Source organism: Caretta caretta, chromosome 7 (genome assembly GCF_965140235.1).
Source record: "Caretta caretta isolate rCarCar2 chromosome 7, rCarCar1.hap1, whole genome shotgun sequence".
NCBI classification, from domain to species: Eukaryota; Metazoa; Chordata; order Testudines; family Cheloniidae; genus Caretta; species Caretta caretta.
The window spans coordinates 19,712,419-19,733,679 of NC_134212.1; the positions used below are offsets into that span (position 1 = coordinate 19,712,419).

At 39.8% G+C, this 21,261-nt stretch overlaps 2 protein-coding genes across 8 annotated transcripts in view; both read right to left on the bottom strand.

The window, feature by feature from the left end:
• Positions 1–721: 721 nt before the first annotated feature.
• Positions 722–3,670, bottom strand: MRPS25 (mitochondrial ribosomal protein S25). The gene is made up of 4 exons (XM_048858722.2): positions 3,339–3,670; positions 2,951–3,057; positions 1,773–1,860; positions 722–1,128 (listed from the first exon to the last, which is right to left on the bottom strand). The coding sequence occupies exons 1-4, from the start codon at positions 3,470–3,472 to the stop codon at positions 936–938; spliced, it is 522 nt and encodes a 173-aa protein (XP_048714679.1). The 5' UTR covers positions 3,473–3,670; the 3' UTR covers positions 722–935.
• Positions 3,671–9,160: 5,490 nt separating this feature from the next.
• The window catches only part of NR2C2 (nuclear receptor subfamily 2 group C member 2), a 66,383-nt gene continuing 54,282 nt past the window's right edge, over positions 9,161–21,261 (bottom strand). For 5 of the 7 annotated variants that reach the window (XM_048858715.2, XM_048858719.2, XM_048858713.2 and 2 more), the window contains one exon: positions 14,735–20,528. In XM_048858715.2, the coding sequence (XP_048714672.1) occupies positions 20,354–20,528 (175 nt within the window). In that variant the 3' untranslated portion in view covers positions 14,735–20,353. Of the gene's footprint in view, positions 20,529–21,261 lie in introns of all 7 variants that reach the window. The other 2 variants (XR_007357759.2, XM_048858712.2) reach the window with 2 other exon arrangements.

A 21,261-nucleotide genomic window follows, 5' to 3' on the forward strand; every position in this document is an offset into this window, starting at 1 on the left:
TATAGGGTACTACCAAGAGCTAGTGAGTACCTCTTTCTTAAAGATGCCACATCTTAACTGTCAATTGACATGGGAATTGTATCTGGTGGGATCGGGGTGAATAAGGTTAAGATACACCTCCCCCACCTACCCTGCTTGACTAAAGTTTGAAAATCCATCCTAAGGCTACTTACTTTAGTAAGTAAATATCATTAGTTTCACCCTGGGAGTAGGGAAAAGTAGATTGGGCAGTTAGTCATGATAATTTTGCAAGGTTCCCTGTATTTAGTCACCTGCAGTGTAACTTGTTTTCTTTCAGGAGTCTCAAATTTGTTTCTGCTACTCCTTGCCTTTCACATACTGGACCTCCTCTCTCACCAGCATCCTGTTGCTCCTTCTCTCACTACATCGAAGCTCTATCTCATGTCCTCAATTCACTCCTCCTCCACCCTGAAAAACAAATTACAGAAGCTGGCTTCTTTTAGTTCCCCTTTGTAGAACTCTCCCCTTACAAATATCTACTTGTCTCTGGTAATAGTCTCATTTTACAGGTGGGGAAATTGAGAGAGAACTATGGGGGCATGTCACCCTTAAGTTACAGGGCCTACTCACAGTATAGTTCTTTGATTAAAGGTAGATGAACTTGAGACCGAGCACACCCTCTTACATATAAGCAACTCAGGGTACAAGGCTGAGAGGAAGCTTTGCTGGACAGGAGAACGTACAGAAAAATAGAAGCAGCTAAAGTTTTAAAAGGATTTATTTAAAAATATTTTCTTCCACTTGTCTGGGTAACCAACATGAATGGGTCCAACCATATCTATGAAAAGACTTCTCGTGAATCAAGGACTGAAAACATGGACCAGTTTTTTGGCTGTGAAGTCTGCCTCAGTTACTGAAGCACCTTGTATCCTATCTGCACCTTGAATGGCAGCAGAATTGCCCCCTCTGTTAAATCAGGATATGGCTTTTTCTTTCATAGCAGCTTTATATTTGCCCGTCATCTCTTTAGGCAGCGGTACTAGACCAGGGCAAGGAATCTGGCCTTCGATTTCACACATACATTCCCTCAGGTGATATTTTTTAGGTCCAAAGGTTGCAGGATGAGACAGCTTCTTTTTCTCTTGCTCCTCTTTCTGTAGCGTTTCCCTGGAAGGGGAAAAACAATTTGCTATGAAGGCAGCTGTATTTCTTCTCCACCCTCTCCCCTGCTGCCTAAAAAGAATGGTGGTGGTGCATTTTTTTTCCATACACCAAAATTTCATAGGGCAGCATCTCCCACAGTAATGGCTGCTAGCAGCGAAACCACCTTTCCAGGACTGCCTTGTAGAAAAAATTCCCCTTCACTTAGCTTGGAGCAGCTTTACTTTGTCAATAGCACAGGCTGCAGGAAAAGCACTAGCGAAGTCAGTACAAACAAACGTACTAGACCCTGATTTGTTTGTGCTGCTCTATAACTGACATTTAAATACAATATTAACATTCCAATTGATTTATAACTATATAGTTAAAAGTTCAGAAGTCAGCAATGTTTCAGTAATTGTGTGCTGTGACACTTCTGTATTTTTATATGTGATTTTGTAAGTTTAAGTGAGGGGAAACTTGGGGTACACAAGACAAACCAGACTCTTGAAAGGGGCACAGTAGTTGGGAAAGGTGGAGAACCACTGTTCTAAACCTCCTGGTTTAAGAGGCCTTGTCCACTTTCAACCCCTCAGTCAGTGCTGTGACATCTTACAGCTCTGTCAGAGAGGAGACAGTGACTCTTCAGGTTGTGAAGGATGTTTACTTACTCGCTTTTACCCAAGATTTTTTTAACGTGCTCCACTATCTCTTTGTTGCTTTTATCTTCCACATCAACCAAGACTTGCTCACCACTATCTGTAGAGGAAAGTGGTACAGAATAAGTATTGAGAGGTGACTACCCAGACATGTCTACCATTTCGCATTAGATCGAGTAAATATTTTAAGGTGTGAAGCACCAGCAAGACCGTCACAAACAGCCCAAGGTGCTGCCTGTTCCTTGGTCAGTAACCTCACTTTTGTATGCAGTTTTCAAGGGTGCAAGCTAAACTTTTAAAGGGGTCTTGGGGTGGGTGTTAGCAGGTAAAACTCAGCTCCTTGTAAACATTATTCCTTTTTACAGATGGGGCAGAGCTTGGAACAGAACCCAGGTCTTCCCAGTCCCCCTCCAATGCACTGTCCACTAGGCCACACTGCCTCCTTATAAATGGATCTCAGGACCAGAAAGCCATATGGGAAGCCACTGCCTTAATCCATCAACCTCACATCTTCCTATGGGCTAGTAAGAGAGAGCCACGAGAAGGCTTTACAGATATACCTGCAGGTATGATGTGAGGTCCTTATTAAGATTACCCTTGTAGTAGACTGTAACTGTTCTGCAGGAATGGAACAAACCCCTACAGCTTCAAATAGTGACACGGAAGTGCTGTGAGCAGGCAACACTGTAGAGCTTCTTTTAAAGATCAGCACCTGATCCAGCAAGTCTGTTAGGCCCCTTATACAACTGTTGGGTGCTCAGAGATCTTTGCTCTCTAGGCCCTTTTAAAGGGGAGGTTGCAGTTACCCTATCCTAAGAAGTCCTTGGCAGTGCCTAGATCAGGGGTGTGGAAACTCCAGCCCGTGGGACTGCCGCTCCCGGAAGCGGCCGGCCGGCACCACATCCCTGCGGCCCCTGGGGGAGGCGGGGCAGAGGGCTCCGAGCGCGCTGCCTTCGCCTGGAGGTACCTCCCCCAAAACCCGACATTCACGGCCCTGCATGCAATTTCCCCACCCAGATGCAGCCCTCAGGCCAAAAAGTTGGCCCACCCTGGGCCTGGATGTACGACATCCCCCAGGGAATCACAGACATCATGAGGCAGCTGGGACAGCCAGCAGCTTGTGGGAGAGGAGAATCCGCTGTTACTCTGTGGGGCCGGGGTGCCCAGCATCCCAAGGATAAAGCACTTACCTAAATAGAACCTTAGAAACGGCGAAGGGGTCATGTTCTTAAACATCATGATCTGGACCCAGGGGTTTTTGTACTGAATTTGAGGGATGTTGAAAAACACAAATTTCCTAGGGGGAAAAGAAAGCCAGAGTCTCTTGCAGCGAGCAAGTCAGTGTAAACGCACACAGCCCTTCAGCAGCCGGCAGCAACATCTGCCCCCCGCCCCCCGGGACAGCCAGGGCGCGGTGCCCCAGGGACTGGGGAAAGGGGGGGGTGAGCTCTGAAGCCCCCCCCCCCCGAGGCTGCACTCACCTGGTCCCCTCCCCCAGGCCGGCGGCGGGCTACCCAGCAGCCTCCTCTCCCCGGAGTGTCCTAGAGCCGTGAGCGGGGTGGCCACCGCTGCACTCACCTGGCCCCCTCGCTCAGCTCCCCCCGGGCGTTGTAGTTCACGGTCATCACCTTCACCGCGCCCTTGAAGACGATCTCCCCCTGGGTCAGGTACTGCAGGGTCCTGCGGATGGGGAACCGGCCCTTCATCGGCATGGCTGCAGCTGGCTCCCTCGGGCAGGCGGCGCAGCCCGCAGGGGAAATGAGGCGGCGCGGCCCGGCAGGCAGGCAGAGGAAACACGTGCTCTCCGCCCCGGCCGCGGAGGGCTACGGGAGGCGTAGTTTCGCTGCCCCGGGGTCGGGAAGCGGAGCTAGGGGATTTGCAGCCGCAACGGTGGGACGAGGAAGAGGGTGTGAGAAGGGAAACAGTGCGTGGACCGGGCCACCCTGGGATCCAGGAAGAAGAAAGGAATTGGGGGGTGGGTAGAGAGGGGGCAGCGCTAGGGGAAGGCTGCAGTATGAGTCACCTCCCTGGCTCGCCTTCGCATCTGTTTGCTTTTTGTAGCGACCGGACAGTGCTTCTCAGCTGTTCGTTTTGGGCTTGGGTCCGCTGCCCGCTCGCCTCAACCTCACCTCTCATCAGTGTTGCTCAGGTCACCAGGTGGGGCTCCACTGAATTGACCCCAGGAGGAAATTGAGTTGGTGGAAGCGTTATCCAGCCTGGTACGGGGGCAGTCGTGTTCTCCAGCTGCTGCAGAGAAGAGATTTTATGAGACTTCAGCTTTGTTTCTTTCTTTTGTCTTTCTCTCTCTTTTTTAAAGTAAGCTTTTAGCCCTTTTGGGTGTGAATAAAAGCTTGAAAATGAAGTTTGTGCCGCTAAATGCTCAGAAATCAGAAGGCAAATAAAGAGCCTAAAATTTACTATTTAAAAAAAATCTTGTTACTTTTGAGCTATTGGCAGGACTATTTTGTGTGTGCGCACGTGCTTGACTCATGATTCTGGAAAAGCTGGACTTGGCAATACTGATTTACTAGTGTAATTGTTAGGGTTCAGTAATTACTACTAGCAATGGGTTGAAGAAAGGCGACTACAATCTGAAAACCACTGAAACATCGAGACCCTATTTTAGAAGCCAACAGCATAAATCAATGACAGGTTATGCATGTATGTAGTTAACGCTGAAATCAGGTTATGCATTTATGTAGTTAACACACTTGTTTATGGGGAGATAATCTGTGATTAGAGCAGGATACTGGTAGTCAGGACTCCTGGGTTTAATTTCTCTCTTTGCTACTTATTAACTAGGTGTATGAACTGTTGAAACCACTGCTACTCTGTGCCCATTTCTTCACTTGCTTAGCTTGTGTGGTTGTGATCTACTTGTTCATAACACACTCTGCAGTTATGTAGCACTTTTTGTCCAACAATTTTGAAGTATTACTAACATCTAGTAATTCCACAGTCAAAATTGGTGTGGAAAGGGGTTTTATTCAATGTTATTTACACAATATGAACTTGAGGCTTGATAGCCTGATTCAGGAATATCCAATAGCTCCTATCTTTGCCTGCAGTGATTGCGTGACCAGTATGATTACAAGCATTTACATGATATTACAGTATGTGTTCCCTTTGCATGGTTCAGAGTAACAGTAATTTTCTCAACTGAGGAGCATGTACTCCCTACGTCTACTCAGCATTGAGCAGTTAACCTTAGAAAAATGAGCTGGGAAAACCCTGTCATCAGGCAAAGTGCCAAGAGATTCCAGAGCCTGCAATTAGGGGAAAGCTGAAATGAACAAGTTTATTATGTGCTAAGTGCGGCCAACAGTCTATTTCTATTCAACTCCAACTGAACGGGCATGATAGTGAAAACACCCTAACCTCTGCTCCCATGAACTTTATACTTGGGCCAGATAGCTGAAAAATTCCAGTTCAACATGGGAAATTATGAAAATGTAGACCCTCAATGGCTTTGGATAAAGAGATCAGCACCCTGAGTGTCCGCTGTGTGGATTGCTAGGCAGTGAAGAGCTGAGCACAGAAGTTGTGAGTAGGACAAACTAGCAGGACCGTACATGAAGTGAGCAGCAGCAGTATTTTTCACAAGCTGAAGCGTCTGAGTTGCCCTCAGTCCAGCTTTGAATAACAAAGATACAGATGACTGTGGCTAGATCTGCCTTGGAAGAAAGGAAGCAATATCTTTGCCAGCATAAGACAGATGATGGGGTTTCTAGCTTTTGATGCTATTTGGGTTTGTACAAGCAGAGAAAAGTCTGCAAAAGAATCACCTGAGATTGAGAACTATTTTATAAATGACTGGGCAGATGCCTTCAACTAAGGAAGTGGTTACTGACTTCCCCAGGGTCAATATAAGCAATTCACAAATTGAGCCTGAACTAAAAACCTGCCTTTTATCCATGTCCCTATCTTTGCCAGATATTGAAAAAGAGCAAGGAAACAGCTCCATTGCCATATGAAGAAACAGAGACATGGAGCTGAGGGTCCTCTGCATGTCAATTAACCCACAGACCATAAGCACCTCATAACCTGCCCATGTCTGTCCTGTTATTTTTTAAAGGGTTTTGAGATGTTAGCATGAAAGATGCTATATAAAGTCAAATCCCTTTCTATATGTCAATAGCGGTTATGAGCAACTGAATTTGCTATTAAGCTAATCCATTATGGACAAGTTGGTTTAGGCTTAGAGGAAGAAAGCAGAGAACACTGATACATACACAATATTTTCCAAAGATTAGACTAATTCTCTGCTTAAAATGTAAATAAGGCAGATACAAGACTTGGGATCACAGCACAGGAGAGGGAGGATGTGGAATTATTTATGAGGAGATATAGCTTTAAGAGAGTTGGAAGAGAAATTTGAAGGAAAGAAAAGCCAGTTTGGAGATGAAGTCAAGTACAGTCCCAGGCATACCATGTCCCAGGCATACCATGACAGAAGGCATGCAGTTGAATGGGAAAGGATGAGATGATAAAGACAGGAGTAAGGGAAAACTAGAGAGAATTAAAGATAAATGAAAGCTGAGATAAACGTAGAATCAAGATTATGTAGGGCCTTGTAAATGAGGCTGAAGAGCCTGAATTTTATGGGAAGCCAAAGGAAAGATTAATGGAGGAGTTAACTTGGTTGGAGCAAGGGAATAGGGAAATTATTCTGGAAGCAGTGAGACCACTCAGTAAAAAGTAATAATCAAGGCAAGAGATGGATCAGGTTTCAGACAAGGATTTAAGCAATGGTTATAGTACAAAAGGGGAGAAATTTGAATATATTAAAGAATATGTTGACTCAGAATTTTTAAGATGGACATAGATACCATAGTATGAAAGCCAACATAGGCAGAAGTGACAGGAGTTAACAAGAGATGGGAATTTGGGACCGGAGAGAACAGAGTCTAAGAGGGCACAGGGTGTATGGATCAAGAGGAAAGTGAGGTTGCTGTTAAGTCTGAAACAAATGACAGTTCTTGCTGTTTTCTATCATTCGGTTGTGTGTCCCCTTCATTATAATGTCCTATTGATGCAAATTGGATTTTGAATACATGCAAGAGTCCAAATTTTGCATTTCATTTCTCCTTTGCATTCATATGGCCACAAAAGGCTCAAAAGCAGCTTGTTGAATTTCTGTTCTTTTTTGAGATATCTGACATGAATACGGTATTTTTGTTAGTGGCAAGACATACACCTCTGTCAAATATGAAGAATGAATTTTGTGCTCATAAAAGTGAAGGACCGGTTATACTTGCAAGCCCAAGAAAAAGCTTGGAGTCTTTGTGGATAGTTCTCTGAAAACATCTGCTCAATGTGCAGCAGCAGTCAAAAAGCTAACGCAATATTAGGAACCATTAAAAAGGATAGGTAATAAGACAGAAAATATCATAATGCCACTATCTGAATCCATGGTACATCAACACCGTGAATACTGCATGCATTTCTGGTCATCCCATCTCAAAAAAGATACATTAGAATTGGAAAAAGTACAGAGAAAGGCAACAAAAATGATTAGGGGTTTAGACCAGCTTCCATACAAGGAGAGATTAAAAAGACTGGAACTATTCATCTTAGAAAAAGAGACAACTAACAGGGGGATATGGTCGACGTCTATAAAATCATGAATGGTAGGGAGAAGGTGTCATTTACCCCTCCACATAACACAAGAACCAGCGCTCACCCAATGAAATTAATAGGCAGCAGGTTTAAAACAAACAAAAGGAAGTAATTCTTCATACAACTCATTATCAGGGGATGTTGTGACAGCCAAAAGTATAACAGAGTTCAAAAAAGAATTAGATAAGTGCATGGAAGATAGGTCCATCAATGGCTATTGGCCAAGATGGTAAGGGATGCAAGCCCATGCTCTGAGTGTCTCTAAACCTTCAACTGCCAGAAGCTAGGAGTGTAGGACAAGGATCACTTGATAACTGCCCTTTGCAGCATCTGGCATTGGCCACTGTGTGAAGACATGATACTGGGCTAGGTGGATCGTTGGTCTGACCCGGAATGCCGATTCTTATGTTCTTAAGGGTAAATATAACTCTCAATAAATAATCTCATATGCTTTCAGATGGAAAATCTGAGAAACCACAGAAAGATGAATATCTTTAGTGGCAAATCTTGCTCAACTTGTTCATAGGCACAAGTAAGGTGAAGAGGATTTGGGCCTTTTTATTAGAATAGTTTAAATGACCACTCCAAAAGGATACTTTTACCAAATGCGGAGAAACTATCAAATTGTTTCTTTCTGAAGACAGGCATGACATCAGTAAGACAAGTGCCAGCCTGGTCAAGGCCATAGGTGTTAGCTAAGAGCAGACAAACTCATAGCTGGAAATCAGACTAGCTCACCCATACATTAGTTTTGTTCAAATAGATATTAGTCTTATAAGAATATATTTAGTGTTTAGACTCTATGAAATGTTTTTAAGTTGTCGCATCCATTAATCTTACTTGTAATGTCTGTATTGCATGCTACAAATAAAATATAAAAGTTTGTTTTATAATTGTAAAAATGCCTGCTCTGAATTTATGAATTCAGATGAGAAGAGTGCCTTCCCCCACCCATCCAGGAGGACTATCAAAAAATAAGTGGGCCATTGTAGGACAAAAACTTTGTTGATTGCCCCATCCACCCATGGAGAAGTATGTGTAGAAGGCATCATCATCTTATCTGTGTGAATTCTGGAAGAGGAAAAGGAAAATAGCTAACATGGAGATTTTTCATCACTTTGCTATTTGGACTCTGACAAAGGCTGGAGCTAAGAAACAAAAAGGAGAGATTCCCAGGGTTGACCCGGATTAAGTCCTAAAAAGACATTCCATGCTGACAGATTACTACATCTCTGTCGGCTTTCAAATCACAAACAAATTCATTTGTGCATATATACTGGTTTGCTTTAACCTGTAAATAATTCTCTGATTTCTTTCTACTAGTTAATAAACCTTTAGTTAGTTTATTGCAGGGTGTGGTTACAGGCATTTTTTTTGGTGGGAGATGTAAGGCACAAATTGAACTGGGATAAGTGACTGATCTCTTGGGACTGGAAGCAACTGGAATATTTTGTGATTTTTGGTGTAAGTGACCACTGAGTATTAAGATAGACTGGAGAGCCCAAGGGGACTGTTTGTGACTCTATGGTAAGACTGTTACAGTGATCTAGGAGCTCACATTTGTTACTGGGTTGGTGAAATCTAATTATAAAACATACCACCAGTTTGGAGTGTCTGCCCTGCTTTTAACAGTCTGCCCTAAGGTTAGCACTCATGGTTGTGAGCCACTCCTGATAGCGTGACAAAAGGGAAGCAGGTAAAACTGAAATTTTGGCATGGATGTGAAATGATCACTTGTGATTCAAGAAAAAAATAAAGCATTTATAAATATCAAAGATACATTTAGGTTTGTAATTCACTTTAATAGTATAAACCTCATTTAGGTAGTAGTATTAAGCTACAACAATGTAATGCCACATTTAAACTGCATTTAATAAAATGCATAAGCTAATTCATGCACTGCAATACTCTATATACAAACACAACAATGCAAATTTCTCTTCATGACTGAAGACACTGATTAGATATAAAATTCAGATTAAAAAATTCATGCTATTATTTTTAAATGCCATCACATATACAAAGCTGATTTCACAAAGAAGCTGTGAGAAAGCAACAGCTTTAACAGGTTTTAAACCTGTAATTAATGCAATAGCATAAACAACAGTTTTCTAAACAATGAAGAAGAGAGGGTTACAAAAAATATCCCAAGGAACTATAGCAGACAATTCCCTTTGTAACAAGTGGGGTATTTTTGTAAGAGCTCAGAGCTCATAGGTATGCCAAATACATACAATTATACAATGAAAAATGTGCAGTTTTTCAGTTATAAAAGTGTTTGAACACTGGCTTACAATATATTTTAAAGAACAGATGGATTATAGGAAAATATTCCAGAACTTGAACTTAATACCACAGATGATAAAAAAACAAATATGCTCTATAAATAACATACTTTTCTAAAGGATATCCCCATGTCTAACTTGAAATCTATTATTTCCCCTTTTTAAAATCTAAATGGTAAAACAAAACTCTTCAAATGGCTTTGTACTTGCTTTGCAGTAATAGATGTTTCTAGGAACAGATTTTTATATGCAATGAGCCAATTACTGAGAGGTGCAGAGCACCTACAATGGGAACAGAAGCTGCTCAGCACTTCTCAGAATTTGGCGGTCTGTGATCACTACAGGAAGCTGATTTCACATCCTGTAGTTCCTGCAAGATAGTACATAACACATTTCATCCACATTTATATTTAACACATTTTGTCTTTCAAAAGAGAAAAAATTCAAACTTGTGAGTTCCATAACCCTTCAGTCTTAGAATATGGCTATTATTTTTTAAATTCGCAGTTTAATTATTATTCTTTGAAATGGCTGCAATTCTGATCAACACCCCAATCCATTTCTTAACCTTAAAAAATGTTCTTGAAATAAAAAAGCATTTAAAGACATTAAGGTTGCCATTCTATTTTCAACAGAAAAGCAAGAATATTCAAACGGTGTGATTGTCATGACACCAAAGGAAGGGCCATCTTATGCAAGAAATGCTCCCATTGATTTAAATGGGCATTTTACATGCAAAAGGCCTCAGAAATTGGGCTTGAAATGTTAAAAAGATGGATGTTTCACAAAATCGATATTTGAAACAAACAGTCTACATATGTTTATTAAACAGTATGGCAAAAAGGAACACATTCTTAGTATTCTTCACAGCAAAGACTTTACAACCAAGGCCCATATCCTGCAAAAGCTTACGCATGTGAGGTGTTCCCCTTGACATCAGATGGCAATGGGAGTTGAGCACATGGAGTGTTCAAAGATTTGGGTCCAAGATATGTACAAAATTATTCTAAGGGAGAATATTTTAAAAACTTAAATTACTGAAAGGTCTGTAGATCTTGTTAATTTTCCTTTCTGCTAACTTGGATTTACATAAAAAGCCTTGTGCAAAAATAATTACATTAACCTCAGAAAAAAATGAATTTAAGAAATTCTTTGTGATAGAGGAGTTCTCAGTGCCTCTCATGTCTTTATCAGTAATAATGTAATTTTTCAGTTTTCTGAGCATTTAATATCCATAATCAGATGTTACTTGCACAACTAACTGAAGTTGTTTTATTTTTTAAACTATTGAAGAAAACAACATTAAAAACTGAATTAAAAACTCATATGGACAATTCTGTACCCTTACATACTTCTGACTGATTATTTCCTTCAGTGTAGTTGCCACCGATCTCTATTTTTATAGAAACAGAGCATGTGAGGGGACTGTTTCAGCACACTCCTCTCAGCCCTTCTGCGATAGAAACAAGGAATATAGTACAGAGGAATGTAGTCTAAACCTGGAGCTTACTCTAATTTCAATTTCCATATAAACAGATAGTTTAGCATACTGATTATAAAAAAAACCTGACATTTTACACCACAAAGGTGGGAGGCACTGTCAATGCAGAGGAGGATCGGAATATTCTACAGGAAGATCCGGATGACCTGGAAGACTGGAGTGACAGAAATGGGATGAAATTCAATAATACAAAATGCAATGTCATGCACTTAGGGACTAATGATAAGAACTTCTGCAACAAGCCAAGAGCTCATCAGTTGTAAGTGACAGAGGAAGTGAGAGACATGAGTGTGTGGGCTGATCACAGGATGACTATGAGCCACCAATGTGATATGGCTGTGCAAAAGGCAAATGCAATCCTAGGACGTATCAGGCGAGGCATTTCCATTAGAAATAGAGAAGTATTAATGCTATTGTACAAGGCACTGGTAAGACCTCCTTTGGAATATTGTATACTATTCCGGTCACCCAGGCTCAAAAAGGATTAATGCAAATTTCAAACTGGAACAGGTGGAGAGAAGAGCTACGAGGATGATCAGAGGAATGGAGGGTCTATCTTACAAGAGAAGACTGGAAAAGCTTGGCTTGCTTAATCTAGCAAAAATAAGGTTGAGAGGGGATATGATTACTTCCCATAAATACATTAGGGCAGTTAATACTGGGAAGGGAGCGGGCAGTGAAGACCTATTTAAGCTCATGAACAACGTTGGCACAAGAAAAAATGGACATAAACTGGCCTTGAACAAATTAGGGCTGGAAATTAGAAGAAAGTTTCTAATCATCAGTGGGGTGAGGCTCTAGAACATCCTTCCAATATGAGTTTTGGGGGCAAACAACTTAATTATTTTTGAGAGAGAGTTGGACAAATTGTTGAGTGCAGCTTCAGGGTTGCTTCTGATGGTAGGGGGCAGGACTCAGTAGCCTTGGGGCTCATTTCCGGTTTATTTCTCATGTTCCTAAAATCTCATGCTTCAGGATTTCAGCTGGCCACCTGCAGAGGTCAGGAAGGGATTCCCTCCCCCAGTATATTCTGGGTGGTTTTTTTAATGTCTATTCTCTGAAGCATCAGGGATGGCCATAGCTGGAAATGGGACATTGGGCAGTGTGGGGCAGGGCTCTGAGCTGGCACTGAACATTCTCTGTCTCACGTGTTCAGCTGGCTGGTTGTTGATCACATGCTCGGAGTCTAATTGATTGCCATATGTGGGATCAGGAAGGAATTTCCCCCCAGGACAGACTGGCAGCGACCTTTGGGTTTCTTTGCCTCCCTCTGTGGCATGACGATGCACATCACTTGCCAGGATTATCTGGGTATATCTCACTAAATCATTTCCCTGCCACTGCAGGGGCCTCAGGCACTTGTACACCGTAGTCCCTTTTATTCTTTGCCTATGGTACACGATAGTTTAGTTTCCTGTGGGCTGTAATACTTGGTCTAATTTCAGTTGTTGGATTTAGTGTGCGGGTGCTGGGTGATGTTGGCCTGTAATATACAGGAGGTCAGACTAGATGCTCTGGTGGTCCCTTCTGGCCTTAAATTCTATGACATGACTGTTATGATCTTGTTGCTGAAGATTTTAGAAATGACATTTATTGCACCATGCATTGCATTCAGCCTTTTGCTTTATCCTGTGGGGTATAGTTCAAAGATACATGGCAACCTTTCTTCTAAGTAGCCGCTAATGGAGACTTAAAGAAATCACTTAAAAAATTTACAAATAGACCTCTCTCAGAAGGCTAGAAAAAGCCCCTCTGTGTTTATCAAGAATGAAAATAGGGGAATAAAAATAGGGGAATATTTACCTTCTATTTTTATTTCATGTTTTCCCTTGGGAATTGTAGATTCTACTAACTCTCACTTGGATGGCTCCTACCAGTTATGAGAAAAGGCTGAGAAAATAACTTGAAAATCTCAAATGACTTGGATTTTTTTAAAAAGCTCTGAGGACAAAGCGACAAACCCAAATTCAGCCTTGGTTTAGAAACAGGTAGAACTCTACTGATGTTAACGGAGATGATCCTGCTTAAGGCAGGGCTGAGCCTGGGCCAAGAAATGAAGATTAGGAAGGCCCAGATTAGCAACTCAATCATCAACTTTCTTTAACATATAAAGATGTATGAATACCATGGCTACATATATGTATATGTACATACACATACACACTTTATATACGCTGTACATAATATATTACACGGAGATAGATATAAACACATTCATACACATACACACAACTATGTACATATGCGTTAGCTACACGAGTGAGCTCTATTACTAAACATGCAGAAATGTACAATGATAGAAGGCACAAAGAAATATATAAAAAAACTATATTAAAAAAAAAAGATGGGGGAGGAAAAGCATGAATTTAAAGATCTAGTAATCCATTTTCAAAGCCCTCACATAACCCAAATAATAAATTCGACATTGGGAAATATGGAACACTGTGATATACTGACATGGATATTTCCCATGATAAATACAGTACAGATTTCACAACAAACAGAGAGCTCTACAATAAGGAAATTATAGGCGATAGCGCTTTTCAATTCCAATATATTTGACTTAACTTTTCAAAAATTTTGTATGTGTATTTAATTTTAACTTCCATCTTCATAAGACTAACATTTTAAATGTTTGCAAAATAATTTCACATTTAATACTGATAACCATTAAGGTAGGTTTATATCACACAGGCTAAAAAGAGGGATTAGGGCATCCTTAGTAAAACAATAAGCGTAGCCTTATTTCTAAAGGGCTTGACAGTCCTATAAAATACACTTTTCAATTGACATAGCAACTTCAGAATTAAATAGACAATGTCAAACGCATTTTTAAAATAGTTTTTGATTTTTCACTCCTCGCTCTTTATAAGGCCTCTTGCAAATTTGAAAGTAACATTTCTATTATTACTCAGTTTATCTTTCTGTATATGGTAACTCTGACCTCCCCCATCCTCTGTTTTGTATAAAGTAGAAGCAAACATAGCTTCTTTTGCTGGCTCTACCTGTGTACAAAGATGTATTGTGACAGCAGATGTTCTCTGCTACTATCACAGTAAGTCTATCCTTACACAGGGGGCCAACCATGCTAGCTGCAGCGCGGCTGCTATCAGGTGGGTCTGTTGCACTCCTGGAACTAAATTCTGAGATGTACCTGAGGCTACTTGTTGCTTTTCTTCCCATCTCTCTGCTTTTTCAGGGGTAAGAGAGGAGGAGGGAAAAACACACCCACATAACCTTTTTTTTATTTTCCAGATAAGGACTGAAAGAGAAAAGAGAAATGTCAAATCAAACTAAGGAAAAACAAAACAAAATTAAAAAGAAAATCCTTTGCCTACAGGGAGACTTGAATCTGCAAGTACTTGCTGATAACTCTGCATTTTAAGCCTTGGAGCCGTATTGTTATGGCATGTATTTAGCTGTCTCCCTGTGTATGTACAGACATCCCACAATACCAGCAGTGAGCATCTGATGTCATGAGTGGAATTATGATATCTGTTAATTTCTTGTTTATGTCAGTGGTGCCTTAAATGTAATTGAGAATGGCAGTGATGTCAGCACAGTTCTGATAGTCTAGCGTGCTAAAAAGTTTGCTTGAAGTGTGTGTGTGTGTGTATACATACCAATGCTAACTCCTGCATTGTCTGATATGGACTGGGTGCCCCATCCCTGTTGCTGTTGCAGACGGATTTTCCTGATCTCCACTTGCTATAGGTGAATCTTTAGCCGGGCTGAAATCCATTCACAACGGCATTGTCAGTCAGTTCTTTAAACTAGGTAGTACTTTTAAAATTCTTCGCTGATTAAAAATGTCAGTCAGTCAGGGAAAGATCCTAATCACCACTCCTACCCATATGGAGGCTGAGGTGGGAGAATATTCTGAAAATGTTCAGTGTTTCCCAGAAACATTTCAACAACCCCATTCCATACACATGGCAACAAAAAGGGTGCAGTTTTCAGCATTACACAACCTCTACCAAAGAAAAAAACATCTCATAATAAGGACATGCTAGAGATTGGTTAGTCCCTTGTGCAGCATAGGACCCTTATGGGTTTTGCAACATTGGGAAATCATCAGGGCAAAGGAGTGTGCTGGCCATGCCTCCTCCTACCCCAATATACCGCAGAACACACCCTGTGTTAAAGGCTTCTATGGGGGGCAGGGCAAACCCAGCTCGATTCCTGGCATAGAAACCCCCTCGAGCCAATGCTATTCATTAGTGGACTTTATTCCTGCCCTACAGCCCATTTGTGTCAGGAATTACAGTGCAAGGGGGCTGTAGGTCAATGATAAGTCTTGCCATCTGTGACTACACAGCGAGCCAAAACTTCCATTGGCCAGCAGTCAGTTTTCTGCTGCATGGGGCCTTTATAATCTAAACATTGTCTACATTCTATCAGTTTTAAGATGAGTCAAAATCTGGGTCTGTGTGACCCACCTAAAAATTTGGGATCTGATTCTCCTTTCCCTTCCACCAGTTTTACATAAGAGTAACACCATTGGCTTCCAAGGGTGATTTCTAATTTACAAATAGTGGAAGTGAAAGGAAAATAATTTAATGTTAATCCTGCTTGCTGTTTGACAAGTCAATATGACTAAGGAGAATTACTTTTATTTAGATTTTTTAAATATGGCTGTTTGTTTTAGGTGCATATACAGTAAAAACAATTACAAATCTTATAAAAATAGCCCAAATATTGCTTACCCAAATTAACCCTTCATAACTATCAATAAGCATTCCTTCATACCCACATACAAATTCCAAACTCACATCTTTCTCGAAAGAATGGGAAAACAGACAGGCCTCACAGCATACCCTGATGGTCAACAGACTTGGGAATTATTATCACTCACTGCATTCCAAACAATTTCAGCCAACACAGAATTCCAGTTTTTGTATGAACTAAATCTTACTGCTATATACGGATGGTCAAGCTCGATTCACCATGACACTTCTACTGAGTTAAAAACTCTTTACTTTTAAAAGTAGGACAATGAGACTTTATCAGGTTTTGAAGAAGCGTTAATTCTGAGGCAGTAGCAGGAACTTTACTTGGATGCAAGGTTTTCTAGAATCACTATCAGGCTATGTACTTTGGCTCCTAGTTTTGTCAGGTCAAATCTGGCCACACAATTAGGTTTGTAAAAGAAAGTTTTTACCAAATTTAAGACCAACACAAATATTTCCAATAATTCTGTTGTTGTTATTTCAAAAGAAAAACAAACACAAATATTCCCAATCTATATTTACAATACAAAAGTGCAGTCTTGTGCTTAGAGAGGAGAAATTTAAAGTGAAACTGACTAGAAACCAAAGGGAACCAGACTAGTCTATTCTCATTGCCCAATCCTTAAGAAATGGAAAGAGTACATAAACAAGCCAATAAATGGCAGAAAATAATTTACACTTGCAATACTCTTTCAGTTTTAATAATCAAATGCATTATTAGTAACATAGGCAAGGAAATTACTATTTGAACATATGGGATCACGTCCCATGTGGCAGCCAAATTGTGAAGAGTGTTGGTCAAAGGTGTGCAAAGATGACTGAAAGCGCACCTTTGCACTCCTATGATCTTGGTAGCTGCTGTGTGCAGGCCATTCCTCCCGTGCTATGTTAAAACAGCATGTGAGTTTCAATGGCCACAAGGAACTGAAAATATGGCCAATGATTAGCATAATGCAGGAGCAACTTGGTCATCTCCCATTTTCCCCAGCCATGCCTTTTTCCCTTGCTATCCCAGCCACAGGTGGCTGGAACGGCACAAGAACCCCTAAATCAGCCCCACCCCTCTGGTAGATCAGCCTTATATTAGGATAGTCCTTCTGGATCCAGTTAAGATGGCTCCACAGCTAGATTACCTCAGTGGTTTGGTGCAAAAAAAGCCACACCACAATGGAGTTTGGCCCATCATTTTTAATAGGACAATAATATTTTAAGTGCCTCTTTTACACCATCTCTCTCCCTGCAGCATACCAATTCCTTGGCTCAGTGTTAATGGTAGCTCTTGAGCAGCATGTGAAAAAGAAGCATGAAGCTTATTATCCACACCTATTCTATTATCTGTAACTTGTATTCAAATAGCTGATACCCTAAATATCTCCTAAGCTGTGGGATCCACCACCTGCTGTACAAATTTCTACCATCTAAACTGTTAGTGTTAGAGTCAAAACAACATATGATCACAGAAAACATTCCTTTTTAGTAATGACATGGGGACTATGTTATCTCAGCTCTGACAAACCATGCCAATGATGCTACACAAACAGAGTCTTCGTAGTTTAAAGGTAGTAATTTGAGGGTTTTAAAATAAAAGTGTAATTATGGAACTGCTTCACTCTCAAGTACATTAAGTACATTTACACTTTTTAAAAATAAATCCTAAGAATGGGCTCGATTGCAATACCCATACTCACACTGAGTAGCATTTTACTCTACATAAAGTCTTCCTGAAGTCCACGAGACTACTTGCAGAATGAGGTACAAACAGTATAGTCCTATGTTTGTAGGATGCATTCTGTACATGTTAACAGTGCTGTGCAAAATTCATCGTTTTTTATTTATGAAATTTAATGCATAAATTTTAGCAGTTTCATGTGATTTTGCTCCACAGCTTAGTTTTTTGTGGGTTACCTTTTTCAAAATGGCTATTTTCACAATGAAAAAAAAAAACAAACTTTTTTTGCACGTTTTCAACAGAGAAGCCATTTTTACTCAAACATGGGCTCATCTTTATCAGCAAATGAGACCCTTTACTAGAGAAATGTACATGTCCAACAACATTTTTCATGGAAAATGGTCTCAAGTTTACAATAAAATCTGGAAAAACGTTGATTTCCAGTGGTTTAGTATACTTTTTGTTTATGAATATTTCACACTCCTCTAAAAATGCTTACTTGACTGTTTGATTGATTTTTACTACACATTACAAGTGATTAAATTATATCACCTGCTAATCTTTTGCCATAGCCCCCCTAAAAACAGTTCAATGTGCACGCTATATTTTTAAACAATCAAAACAGTAAACCTCTAACATTCACTTTTGCACAAAAATGGCCACAACTTTTCTTTGAAATTCTGTTTCCAAGGCAAGTAACTTGTATGTTAAAATTCAGGCTACTACTAATTTCTAAGGCCAAGAAGTAAACCCTTAAAACAGGGGTTTTATATCGGAAGTGCTGACACAACCCTACAAGTAGTGATACTATAACGGCTAAGGCTTAGGTCTGCATTCCAGTTGGCCTAAGGATGTTCAAAATATAGTCCTTTTGTCACTTTTAAAGAAATGACAAACTTCATTTACTATAATAAAAGCCTAGGAAGAAGATGGTGCAATATCTCAGATGTCTGCCTTTATATTGCACTCTGTCTATACCACTGTTCTTGAGAACCAAGATTTCTGAACTTTATAAAGATGGAGATTGTAATTGAGTTTAATGTACTTAGGAGCTAAAATTACATAGCCTTATTTGTCAGAATGAGTGTTACAAATGAGAGCCTTACTATAAGGATGAATTGTACCAAGACAGGACTGACTAATACAGTAGCAAGGAGTTGCTCAAAATCCTTGGGCTACAGCTCAGACCCTTAAGAGACAAAAACCAACCCTGTTGGAATGTTTCTAAATCAATGTCAATACCAGAAACAAAAAAGTGCTGAACTCATTATTTATATTTTTGTCACAAGAATGCAAGTAGAAAATGACGCTGCCATGTAAATTCATTAAACTAATTAATGAATGTATGTAATAAGCAAGAATCAGCTTAATGCAGCTATAACTCTTCTGACAAAATGCTTTTTTATGAATTTTGATTGTTTAAAATATTCAGTGTTAATATTAATAAATTATACTAAAATAAATGCAATATTAGCAGGAAAAGGTGAATCCTAGAAAACGACTTGATAGGTTACTACCCAAGATAAAAACAAAGATAGTTAGTATTCTAACTCCAAACAATCGGTCATTAACTGTAACTGCACATGAATGAATATAAAAAACCCAGCTGACGCTCCAATTTAGAACTGGATCAGAACAGGGTAGGGAGCACTGCAAAGACAGGATGCTCAGTTCCTGGGGAAGGAAGAGAACCTCATGTTCTGCACTTATCCTTTATCTGACAGCAGCGTTATGGGCTCTAACGTAGTCACAATCATCCCCTTTGGCTCCTAGGATGGTGAGGGTCATTTACGGCTGCAGACAGAAGGAATGAATTTGGAAGTATAAAAAGTATACACAGAGACTAGGAGTGCATGATTCTAGTTGGAAGGATTGCTTCCCTGCCAGTTAATGACTGATTTCCGCCACAACCAAAAGTCGTCCTGTTGGAATAACGTCTATCATGACTGTGTAAACATCTATGCCAGGCTGGAACTGAAACTTTAAGGAATCTGAAAGTTTCATTATTACTATGGCAAAAAATTGGTATTCTGCCTTCCAATTTGGGCAATTTCTGTAGCATTTATTAATGTTGCTAATTATACTATAGTCATTATGCTTATGTCAAATAAAGCTCATTTTCACTAATTTAGCAGAGTTTAGTGCTAACAGTGTAGAAATTTGCTTTAAATTTCCACTTTACCATTAAATACATAACATTATTCATAGCAATATTTTGTAGTATAAATGATTGTCTCCTATAGCCTTCACAGAAATCACTAGCAATTTGACCAAAAACATATGCAATTTTCCATTTGCCCTGCTCATAAGTAAAATGTTGATGACATTATCGCTTTGACAAGAAGTGCTTAGAAAGTGCTATCATCATTATATCCTGGTAATTATTAGATATTAATTCCAAGGAAAAATTTAAATATGTACATACTGTTCTTCTTTTAGCAATTTTTTATACTAATCTCTGACATTATAAAACTCTATTTTTGCCCATTGATAATTTCTAAATACAAAGCATGTTAAAAGTATGTTCAGTAATCTACAGCCTTTTGAATGAAAGGCATCAAAACACTCCTTATGGCAGAAAAGGGTCCTAGTCGGAGGTGTTTTAATAGCTTTTTATACTTTGTCACTGGAAATAAATAGACAAGGAGCAGTCTGGTAGGAAACTGGTAACATGTTGGAAATATTTGTACATACCAAAATGTCTTTTTTTTTTTAAACTTATCTCTCTTAATTGTGTAGTTACTTGTTTTACTAAAATTACTTTGATCCACCAAGGTGCATTGTTCCCACTATGCAGATGTGCCAGTTATTTGACCATTATACTCTGCTGTTTCCATTTTGAGGATGTATGGGATTATGCTGTCAATCGGAACATTTCCGATGAGACCAGTAAAAAAAAGTTCCTCTGTAATACTAGAGCTCATCAGTCTAAGTGCTGGCAGGCGAACCAGAATCCGGGCTAACCTAGAAAAGAAGTTCAGAAGATTATGAAAAGGTATAATGCAAATAAATCTAAACTACTGTGCTGCTAAAGAGCCGGGCCTGCTTTTATTGTTAAAGTAACTCATGAGTGAGAAGAAAGGCAATTTATGTTAATTTAGCTACTCTGAAAAGAATGTCTATGCTTATTCTTCCACTTTGCAAATTAAATGAAAAATGCACAGTTCTTTAAATCTACTGTCTTTGAAATTCCCAGCTTTGCAAGTGTTTTATGGCTAAGGACAATGTCTCATACTGAGTAATGAGGACATTTTCACATTTTTAAGAGCAAAATGCTTAATTAGTTTAAATAATCTATATGGCATCACTCTCAGTTGCCTAGCAACTTGTTAATGAAAAAACAGATAGCAAGAGGGGCATGAGTATGTATAAAAAAGGAAGCAGAAATATCTGAAAAGAAAGGGGAATTCTGAAGGGTCTGTTGCTCCCTTTTATGCTAGTCCCAAACCCCATGTTTTGTTAATGTACAGACAGTAACTAAAATCTACAAATATACAGAAGCTAACCTTATACCACTGCTGACATTTAAAAGGAGTTTTACTTTACAGTAATTCTGTGGCATATCTACCATGTTTAAATAGCAGGATCCCATGACAAAAAAAATCAAAATAAGTGAGTTTCTTGAAGAAATTATTTTAAGCACATAATAACAAAGCCCTCTAGCAATAAACGAGACCTGTTGATGGTTCATCGCTAG